We start from the raw sequence: 22388 nt of genomic DNA, 5'->3' as shown, positions 1-22388 counted from the left end.
TTCAGATAGAGAGACTAGGAAACTTCAGGAATCAAGGGCCAGGGGGCCTAGTGTTAGTCACTTCACAGCTGACCCATAGGCCTTTGTTCTCTGCCTAAACAGTGAAAATTACCAAAAGGAAAACAATTACTGCAGGCATGGGGACATCACCTATCAGCAACATGCCTGGACCCTGCCCCCTTAAGCACGCAGGCTAACACCACCTGCCTAACAGAGAAAAACTACTTAGGGTATCAATAACAGGGAGCTGAAGTTCTCCTCAGCTTGTTGGAGTTAAATGCTCAGGAGATGCCTCCGTAGTTCTATTAGCTTCGAGAAGAACCTTAACTCCATTTAGATATGTGGTAATTTTGACCACATACAGAACATAACTCCAGTCAAAACTCTCCCCCTTGTCCTAGCCACTGATCCTACTGAAGCCCTAGCCATAGACTGATCTGACTGACCCCCCAAATCTGGCCTCACCACTATGCACACTGCTAGTTTAAAAAGAGAACAGGTGTGTGTGTGGGCAGATGGTTCTATACAGATCACTCTGCCCTTAGATACCATGTCCTACTAAAAGGGAATTGGATCATAACACAGCTTTCATCAACAAGAGCGTCACGTCTCATACCTCCATTACAGAGCCCTACCCCCTGGGGGGCCCAGGAATTATGGTATACGTGAATTGGACCGAATCTATGGCTCCCAAGATGGACAACAGGACAAGGATGGTGAGGGAAGTTCTATTCAGATCTCAGTGAGAATACTTCTGTACTGATTCTATTCTTCCTTTGAAAGGGCATGAGTCATACCTGTTCCACAAGGTCACGAACTCGGCGCTGCTGCCCATCAATACAAGCTCGATGCAACATTGTCTCCCCCATATCGTTTCGTCGATTCCACTGTGGAGAATCCGCCAAATGGGGGAGCAATGGAGAGAGAACGTACACAAGTCAGAGGTGGAGCAGGGAGAAAAGGAGGAAGGAGACTTGGGCTACGATACGAAGAGGGCGCAGGAAACGTGATGTCTGAAAACTGGCAGCTATGCCTTTCCTGTCAGCAGACCTACCTTATTTACTTTTCGACGACCAGGGCCAGTCTGTTCGTAGCTCTCCCTTTCTTCCTCTCCCAACTGTAGATTGCCACCATCTTCATTCTCTGGAACAATCACAATGGGTAACTCATTCCAAGCGCTAGTGATATCACCACCTTGGGCCAGCAGCTACCTGGACACATGGTGTGCAGATGCTACAAGTTCATGACTAGCTAGAAGACTTCTGAGGATCTTTCTAACTCTAATCTTGTGACCCTATGGCTAAACAAGTCTCTCGTGTTTTCTCAGATCTAATTACTGTGTCCTGTCTTATGCATCAAATCAACAAACATTCATTGAGCCTCTACTATGTTCTTTACAAGGTGCTAAGTGAAATAGAAGATGAATGAGATATGGGTCCTGCCACTATGGACTCTAGTAAAGGAGAGAAAGGTACACAAAAAAAGAGGAAAAAATAAAAAGAAAAACATAAATCATCAGAAGGCAAGATATAAAAAGGGCCATAAAAGAGATATAGAAAAAAGTGCTATAGAAACGAAGAGAAGAGATCTTTTACAACTGGGGGAGGATGAAGGAAAGTTTCATGGATAAGTTGGTATTGGAGCTAAGTCTTTAAGGAGTGGGATGTTTTCTGACCAGCAGAAATGGATGGAAGGGCAGGTTAGGCATAGGTATAAGGCATAAGAGCAGATTCAGAGAATAGCATGTCGTCTAACTTGGCAGGAGCATAGGGACTCTATGAGGGAGCAATGGAATCTAAGGCTGGAAAGACAAAATGGGATCAAACCATTCAAAGAAAATGGGAAGTCACTGAAGGTTTATGAGAAAATGGGGTAGTTACATTAGATGGCCTCAGAGGTCTCTCCCAACTTCAGATCTACAATTTTCTGATCCTATGACTGTAAGAAGGATGATATGAAGCTGTACTTTCAGAAGATTAATCTGGCAGAGTGGAAAAATTGAAAAGAAAAATAATAGAGGCAAAGAGACTGGTTAAGAGGGCTTAGCAATTCCTAACAAGGGCTAAAGAAAGTGGATTTCTGACTTCTTCCCCCTTAATGTCTTCTCTCTGAGATAACTTCCAATTTATCTTGTATCTATCTTGTTTGCAGGTAGCTGTTTACATGTTTCCTCCCCCATTAGAATGTGAGCTCCATGAGGGCAGGGATTGTTTTTTCTTTTCTTTGTATCCCCAGGGCTTAGCATGGCACCTGGCAACAGTCAATAAGTGCTTAGTAAATGCTTGACTGACTAAATAAACTAGGTGAGAGGGGTGGGAATGAAAAGGAAGAGAAGGAAGTCAAAGACATTTCAGAGGTAGAGATCTGGTAATTAGTTGGATGGAGGCGGCAAAAGAGATGAAGTTGAGAGATAACTGGAAGTCTGAATGACTACAAAGGTGTTAACATCATTCATCAAATGGAGAAGTCAAGCAAGGGAGTAAGTTCCAGATGAAGAGTTACATTTTCTACATTTTGAAATAGAAATTCAGGTCTCAAGCTAGGGAAAGAGATCAAAGCTGGAGCTTAAGTATGGCAGCTGAAAACCCAGGCAGTGGATAAAATCACCAAGAAAGAGCTGAGAGAAGAGGGCCAAAGGCAGAGGAAGCCTAAAGGAAATAAGTTACACACTCACTATCCCTCAGAAGAGGAACAAAGCCATCTACATCCCTTGTTCCAAAAAGTGCTCAGAAGGAAGCCTATACCAGTGGGCACTTAATCAAGAACAGATGATAAGAACTCACCAACTGATGCACCATGCATTTTTAAGCACTTTCTGTGTGCCGTGCCTTGTACTAGGCAGGCCTGAGTACAAAGGAAGGCAACAGTGCCTGTCACTAGAGTTTTAAGATGAGTTGTGTTGATAGTAAGAAGGCTGACCAGAGCAATAGAGAGAGCTGGAATTCTACAGCAGCCTGTGGTCAAGGTTTCCCAAGGCTTTCTGACTGAATTCCTGATAACCGTGGGCATACACTCACCACTTTCTGAGAGTTCCACCTCACTATCCTCCAAGGCCTCACTGTTCTCTACCTCCTCTTCCTCCTCTTCCTCAGCAATAGCCTTGGATGGGCTCCAGCCTTCTGTACAGCTCAGCTCCTGCAGCTTGAAACTGGTGTTGGGGGCTTCCAGGGGCTGGTGTTTCAGCTGTACAGCATGGAGGTGCTGCAGGACCTGCCGCTGGAGAATGTAATTGGGATCAGAGACCATGACTCACAAACTGAGAGAGAAAAAAATCCATGACAATTAGGGAGGTGAGGATTGGGAAGGTCAGGACTTCCTGATAAAATCTGTCTGGAAAAGCATGATGGGTGAGAATCTTAAGGAAGGACCCCAAAAGTAAAATTGGAAAGTATTGTCAAGTCAAAAAGGAGCTCTGGGGAGTCCAGGGAAGTGGGGCTGTAACAGATCTCACCTGTAGCCAAGGCTTCTTGGCCTCCTGTGAACAGTGGAGGGCACTCTGGAAACATGGTTCCAGCTCCTCATAGGGCTCACCAGCCTCTTCCTTGGATAGGGCAATGTTCAACCAGGTCTTTGCCTCCTAGAAACATGGAAGAGAGAAAAAGAGATGGGCCCCAAGCAAACTCACCACCAGCTATGCCCACACAACTCCCAAGACAAGGACTGGCTCATGACCTGAAGCAACTTTTTATATCCAACTTTCTGTTATCTACATTGAGGAAGGGCATCCCTAAGATGGTCATCATTTATACCAGTGGCTGTATGCAAAAGCCCTCCCTATGCCTTAATTTCTCCCCTCTCTATCCATCTAAGTGATATTCCTAAAGCACAGATCTGACAATGTCACTCCCCTATAGCTTCCCCTAGAATAATCAGTTAATAAACATATGTTAAGCGCCTGCTATGTGCCAACCACTGTGCTAAGTGCTAGGGATACACAGAAAGGCAAAAGATAGTCCCGACTCTCAAGGAACTCACAGTCTAATGGAAGAAACAGTATGAAAACTATGTACAAACAAGATATATACAGGATAAAATGGAAATAATCAACAAAGAAGGCACTAGAATTAAGGGGGAATTAGGAAATGCTTCTTGTAGATGGGATTTTAGCTGGGACTACAAGGAAACCAAGGAGGCAAGAAGGCAGAGGTGAAGAGAGAGAGAATTCCAAGCATGGGAGAAAGTCAGAGAAAATGCCTGGAGTTGGGAGATGAGAATATTTTGTTAAGGAACAGCAAGGAGGCCAGTATTACTGGATCAAAGGGTACATTAGGGGCCAGGGGTGGAAAATGTATAAGAAACTGAAAAGGTAGTGGGGAGGCCAGGTTATGAAGAGTTCTAAACACCAAATAGAAAATTTTATATTTGATCCTGGAGGTAACAGGGAGCCACTGGAGTTTACTGAGTAGGGGGGAGGGGATGACATGGTCACCTGCACTTTAAAAAGAGATCACTTGGATGTCTAAGTGGATTTGGAATGAGGAGAAATTTGTGGCAAGCTGACCAAGCAACAGATTACTACAGTAATCCAGGTGTAAAATGAAATCAAAAGGTCTTGACAACAGCTTGGATGTAGGGGATGAGAGAGAGAGGTGTCATGGATGATGCCTAGGTTTCAAGTGTGGATGACTGGGACAAGGTGGTGCCCTCAACAGTACTAAAGAAGTTAGAAAGAAAGGAGGATTTTTGGGGGAAAGAGTGAGTTCAGTTTTGGACATGCTGAGTTTAAGATATCTACAGGACATCCAGTTCAAGATGTCTAATAGGTAGTTAAAGATGTGAGACTGGAGGTCAGCAAAGAGGTTAGGGCTAGACAAACAGATTTGAAAATTATCAGCATAGGAGGGGATGTACAAAAATTGGGACACTGATAAACAGTTGGTGCAGTTGTGAACTGGTCCAACCATTCTGGAGAACAATTTAGAACTATGCCTAAAGGATTATACACCTGTGTATACCTTTTGACCCAGCAACAACACTACTAGGTCTGTCTCCCAAAGAAATCAAAGAAAAGAGAAAAGGACCTATCTGTAAACACATATTTACAGCAGCTGTTTCATGGTGGCAAAAAATTGGAAACTGAGGGGATACTCATCAATTGGTGAATGGCTAGAAAAGTTGTGCTGTAAGAAATGATAAACAGGATGGTTTCAGAAAAACTTGGGAAGACTTATATGAACTGATGTAAAGTGAACAGAATCGGGAGAACATTATACACAGTACAAGCAATGTTGTAAGGATGACCAATTGTGAAAGATTTAGCTACTCTGATCAAGCTGATGATCCAAAAAAAAAAAAAAAATCCAAAGAAAAAATGCCATCTACCTCAAGAAAGAGAACTGATGAACTCTGAGTGCAGACTGAAGCACAGTATTTTTTTTTTACTTTATTATTCTTGGGGATTTTTTTGTGCTTTTTTTTGCAACACGACTATTATGGAAATATGTCTTACATGACTTTACATTTATAATTGACATCGTATTGCTTGCCTTCTCAATAGGTGAGAGTGGGGAAGGAGGGAGGAAGAGAATTTGGAATTCAAAATTTTAAAAAATGAATGTTAGAAAATTATTAGCATAGAAATGATAAGTGAATCCATGGGACCAGATAAAATCACCAAGTAAAATAAATTAGAAGAAGAAGGAACAGGACAGAGCCCCATGGGACACCCACAGTTAGTGGATGTAACCTGCTTGAAGATCCAGCAAAAGAGACTGAGAAGGAGCTGTGGAATAGGTAAGAGAGAGTAGTATCACAAAAACCTAAAGAAAAGAAAGTATCAAGGAGAAGAGGGTGATCAACAGTTTCAAAGGCGGAAAAGAGGTCAAGAAAGATAAGCACTAAGAAAAGGTCATTAAATTTGGCAATTAAGAGATCATTAGTAACTTTAGAGAGAACAATTCTGGTTGAATGATAAAAGTTTGAAGCCAGACAGTAGAAAGTTACAGAAAGCTAGAGGATAGGAAGTGGTGGTATCTTCTGCCTTCTCAAGGAGTTTAGCCACAAAAGGGAGGACAGATGTGGGAGAATAACTATCAAAGATGGATGATCAAGTGAGGTTTTTTTGAGGATGGGGAAGACATGGGCATGTTTGTAGGCAATAGGGAAAAGCAGCTAGTAAACAGGAAAAAGAGATTGAAGATAAGAGTGGAGATGATAGAAGGGGCAATTTGCTGAAGGAGGAGGGATGGAATGGGATCACTTGTATACACAGAAGGATTTACATACATATAAGCTGACATATACATATTCATACATATATATGTATATACACACACACACATCCACACACACATCTTATATGCATACAAGTGTGTTCTCCCATTAGAATACAAGCTCACTGAGGGCAGGGAAATTTTTGTTTTCCTCTTTATACCCCTAGAACCTGGTATAAAAATTATTGATAGATACAAGAAAACAAAAGACTGCTTTTACCTTCTGGTGTAATGAGAGAGACAAACTTAACACAGCATTAGGTATATTATAAATATGGAACATGGTGTTAACAAATGTTTTTTGATTTGATTTGTTTTTGAGGGCTCCTTGCACTCAAGACAGTTATACGGCCTTGTTTAGGGAAAAAATGTACAAAAGAACATGTAGCTAAGTATAAGACCAACTACAACTGGACCAAGTGTTAGAGAGATAGGGCTCAATGGAATCAGTCAGGGTCAATAAAAGAAGGAGGTTCTCTGGAGAAGAGGAGGAACAGAGACTCAAGTCTGAAGAAGAGAGAGGGGTAGTTTACCTCTAGAGGGTTGCCTTTCCGTAACCTCAGCTCCTCCTCATAGTGCTCCACAGCCTGACTGTAGTTCTTCAGGTCCCCAAAGGTGGCAGCCAGTGAAACATGAATGACAGCCAAGTCCTGCTTTGGTATCTTCAAAGATTTGGCAAACTGCAACTGGAACAGAGCAGCCCCAGTAAGAAGTCCTCTCTGATCCCTAATCCACAGTTTTCCAACTCCCTCCTGATTTTTCTTAGCCTTGGACCATTCTTCAACTCAACTCTGTTCACCCTCCCACGTGATACATCCTGGAAGGGTTCTTGAAGAAAGCCCGTCCCTAAAAAGGAATGTGCCCTGATACAATGGAAAGGTGAACTCCAACCCCTCAACTCCAGCTTGCAGGGGGCACTCCCTTACCTGTTTCTGGTAGGCCTCAGCTGCCTTAGGGAAGTCTCCAGATTTGGAGAACAGGTCTCCAAGCTGCTCACAGATGCCCAGGGCTTCATGCAGGTCACTGCGCTCAGCCTCCTCCAGCTTTTGCTGCAGACTCACCACTTTTAGCACTGCTTGGACATGTGGTAGATGGAGAACCCAGAAAGTGAGATGTTATAATAAAGGCTCATATTTTTCAAAATTTTCTTACGTGATACTTCAATAACCCTATGAGGTGCTTGTACAGATATTATTGCTCCTATTTTACAGATGAAAAAAAAGTTAACACTGATATAGTTCATTAAGCATTTTTGTCACAAGAGCCCTGTGAAGTAGGTAGTGGAAGTATTATTATCCCCATTTTGTAGACGTTATCAGACTCAGAAAGAAAACGACGTGGCCAAGTTCATATAGCTAGACAGTGGCAGAGTCAAGACTCAAAGTCAAATTAAATCAGGAGCTTATTCCACTGCACAATACTGCCCCCTTAAGAAAGGGTGACACATCAGTATCATCATCATCAACATCTATCTGCTAATCATTTGCCTGTCTTGGAAGTGGCCAAAGCATCTATTATCGTATTGATTTTACCTGCTCAAGACCAAAATGTATTAAATGTCAGAGACAGATTTAGAACCATGGTCTTTTGATTCCTCATACAGTGCACTTTCCACTATACTATGAGGCTTCTCTAGCAAATAAGTGAGAACCACAACTAGGATCTAGGTTTCTTGTTTTCCAAAGTATTCTAATAGATTGTGTTGCCAGGTCAGAAATCTGAAGGGGAAGGAAGGAGCCCCGCCCAGTACCCTTGGAAGCAATCCAGCTCAAGCCTCACCGTACTTGAGGCTTCTGCAGACCGTATGCCGCTGCCCGGGTTGCTGGGACCCTAGCCTATAGGCCTTCTTTAGGGCCCTCTTGGCGGCCACAAAATCCCCCAAGTCCTGGAGGATCTGAAGAACAAACGAAGAAAATGTTCAAATCCTTATCCTGGTCAGTACCTCACCCTTCCCAAACTTCTGAGGTATCCCTAAGACAGACCATGGGGACAGAGCAACTAACCTGTCCTATGGTCTCCAAAAGACATGATGCCCACAGACATTAGACCATGGACTAGAGCAGAAATGGGACCCAAGGCACTGTTGATTACCTGGGCAACAACAACACAACACTCGCTTTCCATGAACTTCCTCTTCATGACTCGGGCACATTCCCGTGCTCCCTCCAGGCAACGCATGGCCTTTGAGTGCTGCCCACCCCGCCAGTGAATAGTGCCCAGATTGTACCGAGCACGAAAAAGGTCCTCATATAGGTGATTTTGCCTGTAATCAGGAAGAAAGTAAGATTCAGAGGCATTAAAAAATCTTCCTACTCTGCTCAACCCTCCACAGCTCAAACCAAACAAGACAGCTGCTGTTTGGCCATACTCTATACTCCATACAACCTGGTCTACTCTGTCCCAATGCACTTTGTGCTGTCCTGCCTCTAGGACTCTGCTCATGCTATTGCACGTGCTATTTCCTCTCCCATCTAAAAATTTCCTTTTTAAATTATGGACTTGTCAAACACTGAACACAAACTTCTCAGGATACAAAGAACAGAAAATGAGGACTATATGTGAAACTATGAACTTCTAATATGTACAGATTTTTTTTTTAGATTATGCGCTCCCTCAAAAGCAGGAGCTTTCATTTGTTTTTCTATCTAGAGCTTGTAGCACAGTGCGAGGCACATAGATGGCACTTTATGGTTATTGAATGACATATGTATATTAAATTTAACATGATTGATAGTAATAAAATTGTTCTGCTTGCCTGTATCACTTTCCAAACATCCTTCTGGGGCAGCTAGGTGGTGCAGTGGATAGAGCACCGGCCCTGGATTCAGGAAGACCTGAGTTCAAATTCGGCTCACACACATAACACTTACTAGCTGTGTGACCCTGGGCAAGTCACTTAACCCCATCACCTAGCCAAAAAAACAAAACAAAAAACAAACATCCTTCTGCTCTTTTTTGTGTATTTTTTGTTTTGCATTGCTGTTTTTTTCCATTTCTCTCTCTGTCTTTTGGCCATTCTTCACCTCCTTAAATAGAAGCCATCCCTTGTAATAAAATAAGTATAGTCAAACAAAACTAATTCAGGTATTGGCCATATCTGAAAACTTCTATCTTGTTCTATATCTCTAGTCCTCTACTTCTTCACTCACTGAATTCCTTTTTTTCCTGTAAAGCCCAGGTCAAATGCTACCTCTTCCAGTAAACTGACACCTGGCCATCAATAACAATCTTCCCCATTAGACCTCACATCATACTTTGTTCTATACCTTCCTCTACCATAGAACCTTTGTTCTATACCTACACTTACCATGTAATGTAGCGTAATATAGTTCTCGGTGTTTGTACCTCATTCCCCTAATTTAAAAATCTTACTAAACCCTGTCTTCCTAACGCCTAGCACAACGCCTTGAAGGCAATGTTTATTAAAATAAACTGCTTCACAAAAGGTGTTTTTTGGTATGTGTGTATATATCCTTATTCCTTCCTCAAGGCAGAGCCCCCATGAGCCAGGTCTACCTTCATCAAACTGGAGTTTCTTCAGGGCAAGGGCTGTGTCAAGGGGATTCTCAGTCAGAGCTGTTTCACTGACCAGTCTCAAATCCTAGGGCAGGGAGTGTAACCCTTTGTTAATACTCAACAAGTCCACTTCTGAGGAGGGACAGGGTCAAAAGAGAGACTAGAATAAACAGAGGGCAGGATAGCACGAAGGAAAATGTAGTTAAGTTTTTCACAATATGACTACTATGGAAATGTTTTGCATGACAACACATGTATAACCAGTATTGAGTTGCTTGCCATCTCAATGAGGGTGGGTGGGGAGGGAGGAAGTGAGAGAATTTGGAAGCCAAAGTTTTCAAAACAAATGTTAAAAATTATTTTTAGAGGCAGCTAGGTGGCACAGTGGATAGAGCTCCAGCCTTGGAGTCTAGAGGACCTGAGTTCAAATCCAGCCTCAGACACTTGACACTTACTAGCTGTGTGACCCCAGGCAAGTCACTTGACCCTGATTGCCTCACCAAAAAAAGCAAAAAACAAAACAAAAACAAAATTATTTTTACATGCAACTGGGAAATAAGATATACAGGTAATGGGGTATAGAAATCTATCCTGCCCTACAGGAAAATAGAAGGGGAAAGGGATAAGAGAAGTGAGGGGTGACAGAAGGGAGGGCAGATTAGGGGAAGGGGTATTCAGAATGCACACCATCTTGGTGTGGGGGGAGTGGAGAGATGGGGAGAAAATTTGGAACTCAAAATGTTGTGGAAGTGAATGTAGAAAACTAAAAATAAATTAAAAGAAAAAAAAGATGATCTTTTAAAAAAATTTAGAAGAAACAAGAATCAACAAGTCCCCGCTTAAAGAAATGATCCCCCAACTGTCCCAATCTCTTGGGACTCTACTTTTAAGTACCCAATTCACAGGACTGGGCTGGCAAAAGGGACCCCAGGAATAAGAGACTTACTCAGAAAGAAAGATGCTCTTCTTGATATAATCACTACATAGGGCTGGCTGCTTCAGACTATCAAAGGTAAGGCCCAAGTTGAGGTAGAGACGAGTCCTCATCTCACTCAATTCCTGCTGGGTCAGGACTCCTAAAAGAAATCCCCCAACAAAGGCCTTCAGTGGCTCTGTCCATTCTCCTCCCAAGGTCTCCAATTTACTCTGCCCACTTTTCAAACACCCAGTATGTTCTCTTCCTTTCCTCAACACACTTTTACCACTGATCTCTTTGGGATCATCCCTGCAAGAAAAAAAAATGAGGCACTGGAAAACTTCAAATTTCATTTGCATTTGGTAATGGAAAGTAGGATTACATTTCCCTTCTTAGAAGAGAGGCTCAAAAAAAAAAAAAAAAAAAAAAAAAAAGAAGAGAGGCTCCACAAGTCTCCCCCATCGGACCAGGGACTCTTGAAGAGCAGGGGATAGATCTTTCCTATAAGGTCAGGAGTTTTAACAAGCGTGGGGACTATTTCTCCACCTGAAATGATGGGTTCACTGAGGGCAGAGGCAATATATATACTTTATTATTATAATTTTCAAGGGCTTTGTACAAGGCTCTCAATTCCCACTTGGGAAATAGAAATTTCTTTGTGCCTGACTCAAGGGACAAGGAAACCAGTGGATCTGTTCTAATAGCTACCTTTCCAAGGTCAAGTATCTACAGACTGAGAGGTAGGTCATTTTGACAGACCCAGGAAGCTGAAGAATGTTACCCAACTAGGGAGACTGATGTCACCCTGGTTCATGGCTAGAGAACAGGTCAGGATCCTAAAGCATTTCCTCTGCCCTCCATCTTACAAAGCTGGATGATGGATAAACAGGTGCTCTTTCTGTCCCGATCTGTACCTTGGAACAGAAGGTAGCCCTCCCCTTTCTTTGCTATTCTCAGGGGAACGAACTCACTCTCTAACTTCTCATCCACTATTGCCAAGCTCTTCTCAAAGGCAGTCTGGGCCTGCAGGAGTGCATCAACAGACTGGCTGTGGTCATAGCTGGCTAGATAAGTTCTGCCAATGGTTGCCCAGGCCCTCTGCTGCTCAACGTAGCTGGACAAGCACTCTGCTAGCTCGAGATGACGACGCTGGTGCTAGGGATAAATTGAGACAATCAGTTGTAAGTTGTCACATACATACACACACAGAGCCACCACTCAAATGTACACCTCCCCAAACAAAAATTATATAGCAATAAAAGGCCACAAATTCTTCAGTTCCCGCAACTTCCTCCTCTCTTCTAGAAACCTTACTCAAGTTAACAAGTATTTATTTGAGCACCTGCTATGTGCAAGGACCTATGCTAGGATAAGTTCAGCTTATCCTGGTAGCCTTGATCACTCTAGCAACTGAATGGGGATAAAAAAAGGGCCCTACGTTAATATCTCATCAACTATATAACATATGTGAAAAAGAAAAAAAAAGGCCAAGGTTAGAAAGGTTTCTTTGTTGCCTAGTATAGGTGAAGATGTGTTGGACCAAGGAGTCCCAATTCTAATGACTTACTTTGTAAACTTGAGCAAGTCCCTTCCTCTCTCTAGATCTCAAATTGGACTGAATGACTGAGGGCCCTTCTGGTTTTGAATATATAACTTTAATAGCATAGTCAGTTCCAATGCTTAGTACATATTACATGCCAATCAGCAACTGGTGATGAAGTCCCAGCTCAACAGGTCATAGACTAGCTAATGATTTCCTCATTGTAGGGGAAGGCACAGTCACTTCCCAAAAGCAAAGTCATGTCTCTTTGTCTCATCCCAAGCACTCTCCAACACTGAGGAGTGGCTACCGGTATGACACTTCAAGCACAGGTTAAGGGCTTGCTGAGAGCTCGATGCTAGGGAGTGGGGGGAGTAGAGGTATGGACAGGAAATTGCTACCTGCTTCCCACTTACTGGCCTCTCAACGAAGGGCTCTCACCCTACCTTCAGGGCAGCTGTGTAATCCTCCAGCTCTGCCAGCCGCTCACCAATTTTTCGGTGGGCCACAGCACATCCCAGCACATCCCCAGTGATTTCCAGAAGATGAAGCTCCTGTTGGTGTTCAGCCAATGCTTCCCTGTAGCTGCCTGGATCAGCCCAGGGAAAAGGAGAGCCACTGTCAAGTTGGGGTGAGGGAAAGGAGGCAGGATCCACAAAAGGACAGATGATGCTTGTAGTCAAGGGTGCAGTCCCATCCATCTGACACCATCAAGTAGCAGGACTAGATCTCATATGGGTTCACTTCACCTTAGGTCTGGCCTATCACCTTCTCTAGTTCTCCCCAGTCTCCAAAAGGCTCAATAGACTAGAACAGGAAGAATCATTGCCTACTTATAGCACTCTTCATAGTCATGATGGCCCTTTCAGGCTGTGGGCCAAATACAAATTGACAAAAACCCCTGGCTGGTCTGTTTTGCTGAGTTCCTCCCTCAAACCACCTTTATTTAGGGGCTCCCCCTTATTCTCTCATCTCAAGCCTCTGCTCATTGGCCAAGATGCCTATAGATGCCCACTTCCTCGTGTTCCTTATTCCCAGTCCTCCCTTTCTTCTACATCACTGCCACCTCCTCCAGGAAGCACTCACCAAGCCATCAGTCTAATACCTGGTGTCTTCTTTGTTCAGTGCTCCATTATGATTACTGTATGAAATAGCTACTGATTCTGTTTATAGCCTACTTACTTGGACCATGGAACCTCTAAAGATGGGGCTGTCTTCTTCAAGGAACACCCCAAATTCATGGGATAACTTCCCCATTAGACCCATAGCTCTATGAGGGTATGGTTATGTTTCCCCACCACTCATGGAATCAATGTTCCTTCCTTCCTTAATAATTAAACCTGTCGAAAAGTGGCACATGCTGCTTCAGGATGTAGTGGGTTCCTCATCACTGAAGGTATTTTTTTTAAACAGAGGCTGAATGTCTACTTGTCTAGAATTTTGTAGAGGGAATTCCTGCCTAGGTAAGGGTTGTCCTGAATCACCTCCAAGATACTTTCTAACATTGTGATTCTATCCATCATTGTATCCCAAGACTCTAAATCAAACTTGGTTCTGAGTCCACTAAGAATTTCACCTCTGGGGCAGCTAGGTGGCACAGTGGACAGAGCACTGGCCCTGAAGTCAGGAGTACCTGAGTTCAAATCCGGCCTCAGACCAAACACTTGACACTTACTAGCTGTGTGACCCTGGGCAAGTCACTTAACCCCAATTGCCTTAAAAAAAAAAAAAAAAGTCACCTTTGACTCCCTGACTCTCAACTTGCACCAAAACTGCCAGCGTGAAACCCCAAGGAAAGGTCAGAAATAAAGATGTGTCTATTTTCCCTCATATACCCAGGAGTGTCTGTAGCAGAAACTTAACTGTGAAGAGAGGTTATCTATTTCTGCCTCTCCATTTGGCAGGAAGGGAGAGCCTGAGAACCCAAACTATCATGTTCCACCCCCTTCCTCAGGGGTGGTGACTTGACTGTCTAAAGGTATACTTACCATGGCTAGCCAAAATCTCCCCCAGCTGATTGCAGAGCACAGCCTCCTCCTTGAGCTGTCCATTCTTCTGGGCCTTGGCCTTGGCCTTCTTTAATTCTAGGGGAGATGACTGAAAGCCTCAAAGGATGGCCCCCACCACCCATCCTTAAGGGAGGTAGGTGACTCAGTGGACAGAACACTGGACTGAGTCAGGAAGATCTAAGTTCAAATTCAGCCTCAGACTTCTCAAACCATCTCCCTAGTGACCATTGAGAAGGCACTGTACCTCTCTGAGCCTCAATTTCTCCATTTGTAAAATGGGGATAACAACACTTGTTTTTACCTAATTAAAAGGATTGTTATGAGTACAAAGTGAGAAAATATACATGTGACACTTTGTAAACCTTAAGGTACATAATTGCTAGTTATTACTATTATTTTCAACATTCATTGTAATTTTTGTTTTTATGCCCCTACATTTCTCAATACAACCCTTCACCAGTCCTCTATTATAGAGGCATCTCTTATAGCAAAGACACTTAATAGCTAAGCTATGTGAGCCTGGGCACAGGCCTCAGTTTGATCACCTGTAAAATAGAGAAAATAATAGCACCTACATTCTAGGTTTATTGTGGGGATAAAATGAGAGAATATTTGTAAAGCATTTTGTAAACTTTAAAGCACTATGTAAATGCTAGCTAATATTATTATTAAGTGTTAGAGGAGAAGTTAAACCCAGGTTTTCTGGAAGGACTATTTGCATTACATAACACTGTCTTACACAATGCTTTGTACTTCTATTGCACTCCTCATGAAATATCATGTATTGTATTGACCTGCGTTGGTCTGAAGGAACCCTGACACAGGGGATCTGTCCTACTGCAAGGGTGGACAGGACAAAGAGGAGATGATCTGGAGAATCACTAGGGAGATGGTCTGAGAAGACTTGGGCTGGTCAGGAATGCTCTAGGCAGGCATAAGAATGATGATGACCTGAGGGGAGAGGATGATGCTGGTCTGTGAGGACCATGAGGAGCCATAAGAGGTATGTTTGATATTCTAAGGAAACATGAGGGATGAGGTTCTGAAGGTCATGGACAGGCAGAGGTGGGCATCATGGGGAAAGTGTCAGGGAAATGCCAACCCCCCCCTCCCATGGCATGACAGAGAGGGAAAGAGGGGAAAGATCTAAGCGGATATGGGGGTATGGTTGGAAGGGAAATGGGGGAGACAGGTCAGAAGGGAGTAAGTCGGAGAGGACACAGAGAAAGTAGGGAAGGTTAGTAGAGGGGACAAGGTCAAAGGAAGAAAGTGGGTGTAGGGGACTGAGAAGTGAGCGGGAGAATACAGTGAATAGGTTGGAACACGGGGGAACCGAGTGGGGGGAGGAGCAAGAGAGTGGGAAGCGAGGGGGACAAATGGGGAAGTGAGTGGGAATGACAAAGGAAAAGTGAGTGGAGGGGGACACAGGAGGAGTGGGGGGGCTCGGGGGAAGTGAGTGAGGGCACAGTGAAGAAGTGAGACTGAGACGGAAGGAGAGTCTGAGGTGGTATGGGTGGGGGGTAGGTGTGGAAGAGAGTGAGGTGACAGAGGAGGAAGGGACGAGGGCCGGGAAATGACCGGGACGGGAAGATGGTGTCTCGCAGGCCTACAACCCCGCCCTCGCCCACTCCCCTTCACTCACGGCGAACCTCCCGTTCCTCGCTCATGTCCCAGCCTCCCCGTCAGCCAGTCCAGGGAGCTTCCTCGGCGGCAGCAGCAGCAACATACTAAACCAGCTTCCGCCGCTGCCGGTGGCTTCCCGCTCTCCGGCGGCAGCCCCTCCTCCGTGTGCGCGCGCAGCTCCGCCATTGGTTCGCAGGCCCCCCCCCCAGCGGGACTCCACGAAACCTGGAGGGCGTGGTCACTCCCAACAGCCTGGGCCTGTCAGCTTTGAGCTCTGCCTCCTGAAACCCAAAGTCCTAGCAAATAAGGCCCCTAGGCATTCTGGGAATGGCAATGGGCGCCAGGAGAACCGCAAGGTGTGCCGGGAATCGTCCGAAACCCGTGGACGAGTCACAATGCATTCTGGGGATTGTAGTCCGAAATGAGAGACTCGAAAGTTAACGGTGGAAATTGTATTCTGAACAGGGAGAAATGCAGAAAGCACGCTGGGGATTGTAGGTATCTGTTTTCTAGGAAAATAATTCTGAGCCTCGCCTCAAACGGGCCAACCCTCAGTCTCCTAGGGAAGTTCATAGTGACAGGGAGGTATACTCATTAGAATAAAATGGGATAGGGGCATCTAGGTGGCGCAGCAGATAGAACACCAGCCCTGGAGTCAGGAGGACCTGAGTTCAAATCCGTATTCAGCCACATGAGACTCACTAGTTGTGTGACCTTGGGCAAGTCACTTAACACCGATTGCATCCCCCCAAAAAAAGGGCAACAGCTCAGAGAGGGCAATTAACCTTCCTAAGGTCACAGAGCAAAACTGAAGGATTCAGCAGGAAGCTGGTTCTCCAAGCTTGAACCCAGGGAGGAATCAAGGAAGAATTAGGAGAAGGGCCACTCTCCTTATTTGCAAAGGTGGAGGACCGTAGGTGGGTAAAGTTGCTAGACTTGGTTAATATGTTTTCGCTTTGATTGATTTTTCTTACATTCTTTGTTATAAGTTAGGGCTCTCAGGTGAGGGGGGGCGTGTATTGGGAAATAAAGATGATATAAAACCAAAAGAAATGAATAACGATTTTTATTAAAAGAACCTGGGTCTCCTGACCCCCTAAAAGCAGCTAGCTGGCACAGTGGATAGAGCAGGCCTGGAGTCAGGAAGACAAGTGTTCAAATCCAGTCTCAGACACTAGCTGTGACCCTGATCAAGTCACTTAAGTTCTGTCTGCCTCAGTTTCCTCACCTGTAAAATGAGGATAATAATATCCCTTACCTCTCAGAGTGTTTGTGAGGCTCAAATGAGTTAATAATTGTAAAGCACTTAGCACAGTGCCTGGCACATAGGGTTGTTCAGTTGTGTCTGACTTTGTATACTTCATTTGGGATTTTCTTGGCAAAGGTACTGGAGTGGTTCGATATTTCCTTCTCCAGCCAGGAAACTGAGGCAAACAGGGTGAAGTGACTTGCCCAAGGTTACACAGCTAGTTAAGTGTCTGAGGCCACAGTTGAGTGCAGGGTGATGAGCCTTCCTGACTCCAGACCTGGCACTCTAGGCACTGCATCACCACCTAGCTATCCTCTGGCACATAGTAGGTGCATGATAAATGTTAGCTATTCTTATTAAGATGGCCTATGGTCTAAGCAAATCCTAGACCTGGAATCAGAGGGATCTAAGTTCAAATCCTATCTCAGACACTAGCTGTATGACCCTAGGCACGTCACTGAACCTCCTTCAGCTTGGGTTTCCCCAACTATAAAATGGAGATAACAGCACCTATCTCAGGTGGTTGTGAGATGGTTGTGAGAATCAAATAAGATAAATAACAGCCATAAAGCACTTTGAAAGCCTTAAAACACTATATAAATGCTAGCTAGTTATTGAGGCTCCCCTATCCCACTGAAAAAAGAGCTAAGCTCCCTATTCCTCTTCTGTTTTTTGTTGAAAGGGGAGATGAAGGGATACTCCATAGGGAGAGCAGGGATGGAGGCAACTTATTCCAGGGAGCTTCCTTTGAGTTACTACCACACTCTTAGGCTTTTAAAACTCTGCTCTGGAGAATCCTTTCCACAAGACTCTGAGCCTCCTTTAGGGCCACAAATGGGAATTTACTCAGCAAATATTCAGGTCTCCCTTGGACATGGTATATAATAGAGCTCCCTAAAAGTAGAAACTAGCCATATATACCATCCCATTGATTGATTCCCTTTTTAGATGCCCTCACAGCTAATGGATATACTCACTGGATTACCTTGGGTAAGCCTCTGGGCCTCCCTCAGCTATTCTATAAAATGGAAATTTAAGGGGCAGTTAGGTGGCACAGTGGATAGAACACTGGTCGTGGATTCAGGAGGACCTGAGTTCAAATCCAGCCTCAGACACATAATGTGACCCTGGGCAAGTCAACCCCATTGCCTAGACAAAAAAAAGAAAGAAAGAAAGAAAGAAATTTAAAAAGGCTTTTTTGACTTAAAGTAGGGTCAGAGTATAGGTAACTAACCCTCTTTCTTTACTTTCCAGAGCAGGGCAGTAGCTTGGAAAGGTAAGGGACCCTGGGAAGGTTTACTCTTAAAATTCTCTTTGCCTTCTCCTTCAGCCCCCAACTTTTCACCAATTAGAAACTGACTTGGGTTAACCAGCTCCTCTTTCAAAATACAAATGAAAAAAAAATGAAAAAAGAAAAAAAAATAAAGAAAAAGGGGCAGCTAGGTGGCACAGTGGATAGAGCATGGACCCTGAAGTCAGGAGGACCTGAGTTCAAATCTGGCCTCAGACCAAACACTTGACACTTACTAGCTGTGTGACCCTGGGCAAGTCACTTAACCCCAATTGCCTAAAAAAAAAAAATACAAATGAAAGAGAGGAATGAATCCATTAGTTATTTCACTTATTATTCAACTGCTGCCAATATTAAGACTTCAAAGTTTACAACTGAACTCACTAAAATCAAGTCCCTTCATCAAATACCTTCTTTACATGCAACTCTAACTGGTTTGGTATTTTAGAAGTGAAGTTAAGCACTGCTAGAGCCAAGATGCTCTTCATAGCACATAGAAGAGTGGGTGGACAGCAAAGAGAAAAAAATAAATAAATAAATACACAAACAAAAAACACTTACAAAGCCCAAACTTTCAGGGCCAATTAGTGTCCAAGCTCCATAGACACTGATCTTTCTGAGTACGACCTGATAATGCCCAGACCAGAAAAAAAATGCTCAGTGATGACCTTTGATCAAATGAGGGTTAATATTATATTTGTGTGTTCTGAGGCAGGAAGGGAAGGAGCCTAGAAAAGGAGGGATGAAGAAAAGAAGAGTGGGAGAACTGGGATGGTAATAGAACTGAGTTCAAATTCCACCTTAGTCACTCACTGTAGATGCCAACATGGTATAAAGAGAATTTTGGGTTTGGAATAAGAGGTCTGAGTTCAAATCACAGCTCTTATGTATACTGCCTATGTGACCTCAGGCAAGTCATTCCCCCTGTCTAGAGGGGCCTCACTTTTTTCATCTGCAACATGAAGGAGTAGGAGAATAGATGACCTCTAGGTCCCCTCTAGCTATAAATCTGTGACCACAGCCAAAATTATTAATCTCCTATCAATCAGCGTTTAACAGCCTACTATATGCTAAGCACTGGATATACAAAGCCAAAAATTAAAGTAGCTGCCCTCAAACAGCTTACATTCTATCAGTCAATCAAGTAACATTTATAATCCCTTAGCACCAGCCAAGCATGGAGTTAACTGCTGGGGATACAAAAAGTGTTAATTAAATGCAGGCAACTTGCCATTATCATTCTTTGTCTAGCCCACCTCTCTTATCTTGTCCAAAAGCTTACTGGGAGTCAAATTGCTTCCTACCATCCAGGAATATCTATAACATCCTTCTGATCTAATAATAAACCCATTTTTTAAAAATCAGGTTATTCTAGCTAGCCTGACCTAGCCATAGGATCATAAATCCTTTTAGAAGCTATCTCGTCCAGCCTCTATTTTACAGATGAGAAAACTCAAGGATAGGTGGTTTACCCAAGGTTATACAGGTAATAAGCCTCAGGAGCAACATTGGAATTCAGGGCCTCCAGTTCCAGAGCCACTGCTCTTTCAACTGTATTAACCTTTTCTTGATTAATCACCAAGTTGACTTAGGTGACACCTCTAAGGTTCTCTTCATTTCTAGGTCTGTAATACTATGTCGAGCCTATGCTGGCTCCTAGTGAACCTATCCTCCCTCTGTAAATGATCGTAAATTGTCCCTTTAAGAATGTTTGAGAATTTTAACATTTTATCTCAGACTGTTTTAATAAGCTTATTTGGTGGGTTCCTACCTCCAACGAGAAAGGACCATACTAGTAGTAAGAAGAGAGAGAAGAAATTAGATCAGCAATTCACAAAGCCTAGCCAATTCAGTGTTGAGGCAAACAGTACCTCACTGTGTCATAGCAGCACTCCCTGTATGAAACACTGAGAATCATTAAATAACAGGTTATGTTCAGTACTACACTGGATAAGAAGGTCAGGCTGTGCGTTTCCATCAATCCAGAATAATAAGCTCCTTCCTGCATGAGATCTTTCCTAATTCCACAGCTGCTAATGCTTCTTCCAAGAAATTCCCTGGGCTTTATTTTGTGTGCTTGTATATATATGTACATACACACACATAAGTACACATACTGGTATGTGTAGAACAATCAAGCATTTATTAAGTACCTCCCTGCCCCCAAAGAGCTTACTTTCTGACTGGACACACATATAAAAATATGTTGTCTTCCTCAATAGAATGTATGCTCATTGAAGGGAACCTGAAATTGCTAGAAGTCAGCTATCTGTATAAGGGTGTCACTAAGTCATAAATATAAGGGATTAGAATAGCAGGACTGGGTATAGTTACAAATTGAACATAGCACAAGCTCCTAGGGAGCAGACTGACTTTCAGTCTCCAGGGCTTGATATGAATTACTATTTCCTTTGGATCTGGGGGTAAGGGGATGATAAAAAGTTATGTCTCTCAAAACCCAACAACTTTCCATCCTTTATGATTTCTTAGCCAGCTGACTGTGGTCATGTTTAGGGACAGCTGTCCTGGATTATACACTCTAGACTTCTTAGTTAGGTTTCAATCATAGTAAGGTACAGCTGTTTATAGCTAGACTGTTTAAAGTGAATACCACTACTTGCTTTTATATGCCTATAGCTTCAGACCCACTGAGCCCCATGTCTACACTGTACACTGAGAGCTGCAGTATTTCTGTCCCTTAGAAAAAATTGTACTGGAGTGATGGGCCAATGTGTAGAAGAATGGATAAAGCCTTTTATCTGAGTTAGGTCTCTAGTGGAAGGTCCAGAGTTCAGTTCTCATTTTTTCTCACTGACTTAAATGAAGTCACTGAAATGCTTTCATCACAATTTTATGGATGACCTGAAACTAAGAAATTTGATGGTCTGGATCTGGCATAAGTTTTCATGCTTATTTCAAATTCATGCACATTTCTAAATGGGCCTGCTTCCCTAGACCTCTGGTGGCCATCTTCCACCTCTGTGCTTTTATGTATATACATAGGCTGTCCCACACGCTTAGAACATACCTCTCAATCTACCTTTTAGATCAGGTACCGGCTTCTACACAAAGTCCTCTTTGATCCCCCTATTTCTTAAGTGTTCTCTTCCTCTTCAAATTATATTTTATATTTTAGTTATCTGTTTGGAGAGCCAGCCTGGTGTACTGGATAGAGGTCTCTAAGTCACACTGACCTTGGTACAAAAGCCCAGGGTCATATAACTAAAGCAAGTTACAGAAGAGATGCATATTTGTATCAATGGGGCTTTCTTCAGCAAGGAATTCCTGCCCAATCCCCTCTTCCCCCCAAAACCCCCAGCACTTTACAATGTAGGCTGACGACAGGGACTTTTTTCTTTATATCCCCAATCCTTTATAGTAGGCACATAATGTTACTGACTGTAATTGATTAGATAACATATTGGACAGCAAAACTAGAATCTGAAAAAAGGTCTTTAACTGGCACAACAGAACAACAGAAACTTTGAGGATTTCACTTTGGTTAAGAAAGAAAATGTTCAAATACAAGACTGGGAAGGTTTGAATGCATTGGAAGTTCAATATGAGCAAATTGTGTAAGATGGCAGCTAATACGATATGAAGCTGAATTGCCAGCAGCACAGTGTACAGAGGGGAAGGAGGGAGGTTAATATATTATGCTCTGCCCTGTTCAAACCAATCCCTTCTAAGAATTTTAGTGTTTAAATTCTAGGATCCAGATTTTAGAAAGATCATTGGTAAGGTGGAACATATGCATGCAGGCATTTATGATGGAAAGGAAACTCACTGTTATTTAGGAAACATTTAAGGAAAGTGGAGCTTTTTAATCTGGAGGGGAAAGAAAAAAGATTTAGAGAAGCAAACTGATACCTCTTTTCCACATGTAAGAGGGACTTAAGTTTGATCTAAGTTATTCCAGAAGACAAAATGGTAGAAAATACAGAGGCAGAGTTCAGTTCAATAAAAGAATTTCCTAATGATTGGTGCCATCCAAAAAACAGAATCAGGTGGTTTAAGAAGTAAAGTGAGATC

The 22388-nt window shown here is 43.2% G+C and overlaps 1 protein-coding gene across 1 annotated transcript in view; it reads right to left on the bottom strand.

Moving 5' to 3' along the window:
• Positions 1–15950, bottom strand: part of TONSL (tonsoku like, DNA repair protein) — a 32375-nt gene extending 16425 nt beyond the window's left edge. The window contains exons 1-13 of the mRNA XM_027857703.1: positions 15836–15950; positions 14173–14268; positions 12631–12773; positions 11616–11799; positions 10675–10804; positions 8304–8475; positions 7992–8106; positions 7139–7284; positions 6746–6898; positions 3452–3577; positions 3018–3216; positions 1055–1143; positions 795–887 (exon numbers count right to left, since the gene is read on the bottom strand). Of these exons, the coding sequence (XP_027713504.1) occupies positions 795–887; positions 1055–1143; positions 3018–3216; positions 3452–3577; positions 6746–6898; positions 7139–7284; positions 7992–8106; positions 8304–8475; positions 10675–10804; positions 11616–11799; positions 12631–12773; positions 14173–14268; positions 15836–15860 (1671 nt within the window). The 5' untranslated portion in view covers positions 15861–15950. The remainder of the gene's footprint in view (positions 1–794; positions 888–1054; positions 1144–3017; positions 3217–3451; positions 3578–6745; positions 6899–7138; positions 7285–7991; positions 8107–8303; positions 8476–10674; positions 10805–11615; positions 11800–12630; positions 12774–14172; positions 14269–15835) is intronic.
• Positions 15951–22388: the final 6438 nt, after the last annotated feature.

Source organism: Vombatus ursinus, unplaced genomic scaffold (assembly GCF_900497805.2).
Source record: "Vombatus ursinus unplaced genomic scaffold, bare-nosed wombat genome assembly UNPS02012319.1, whole genome shotgun sequence".
NCBI classification, from domain to species: Eukaryota; Metazoa; Chordata; class Mammalia; order Diprotodontia; family Vombatidae; genus Vombatus; species Vombatus ursinus.
This window is presented reverse-complemented; position numbering and strand designations above follow the sequence as displayed.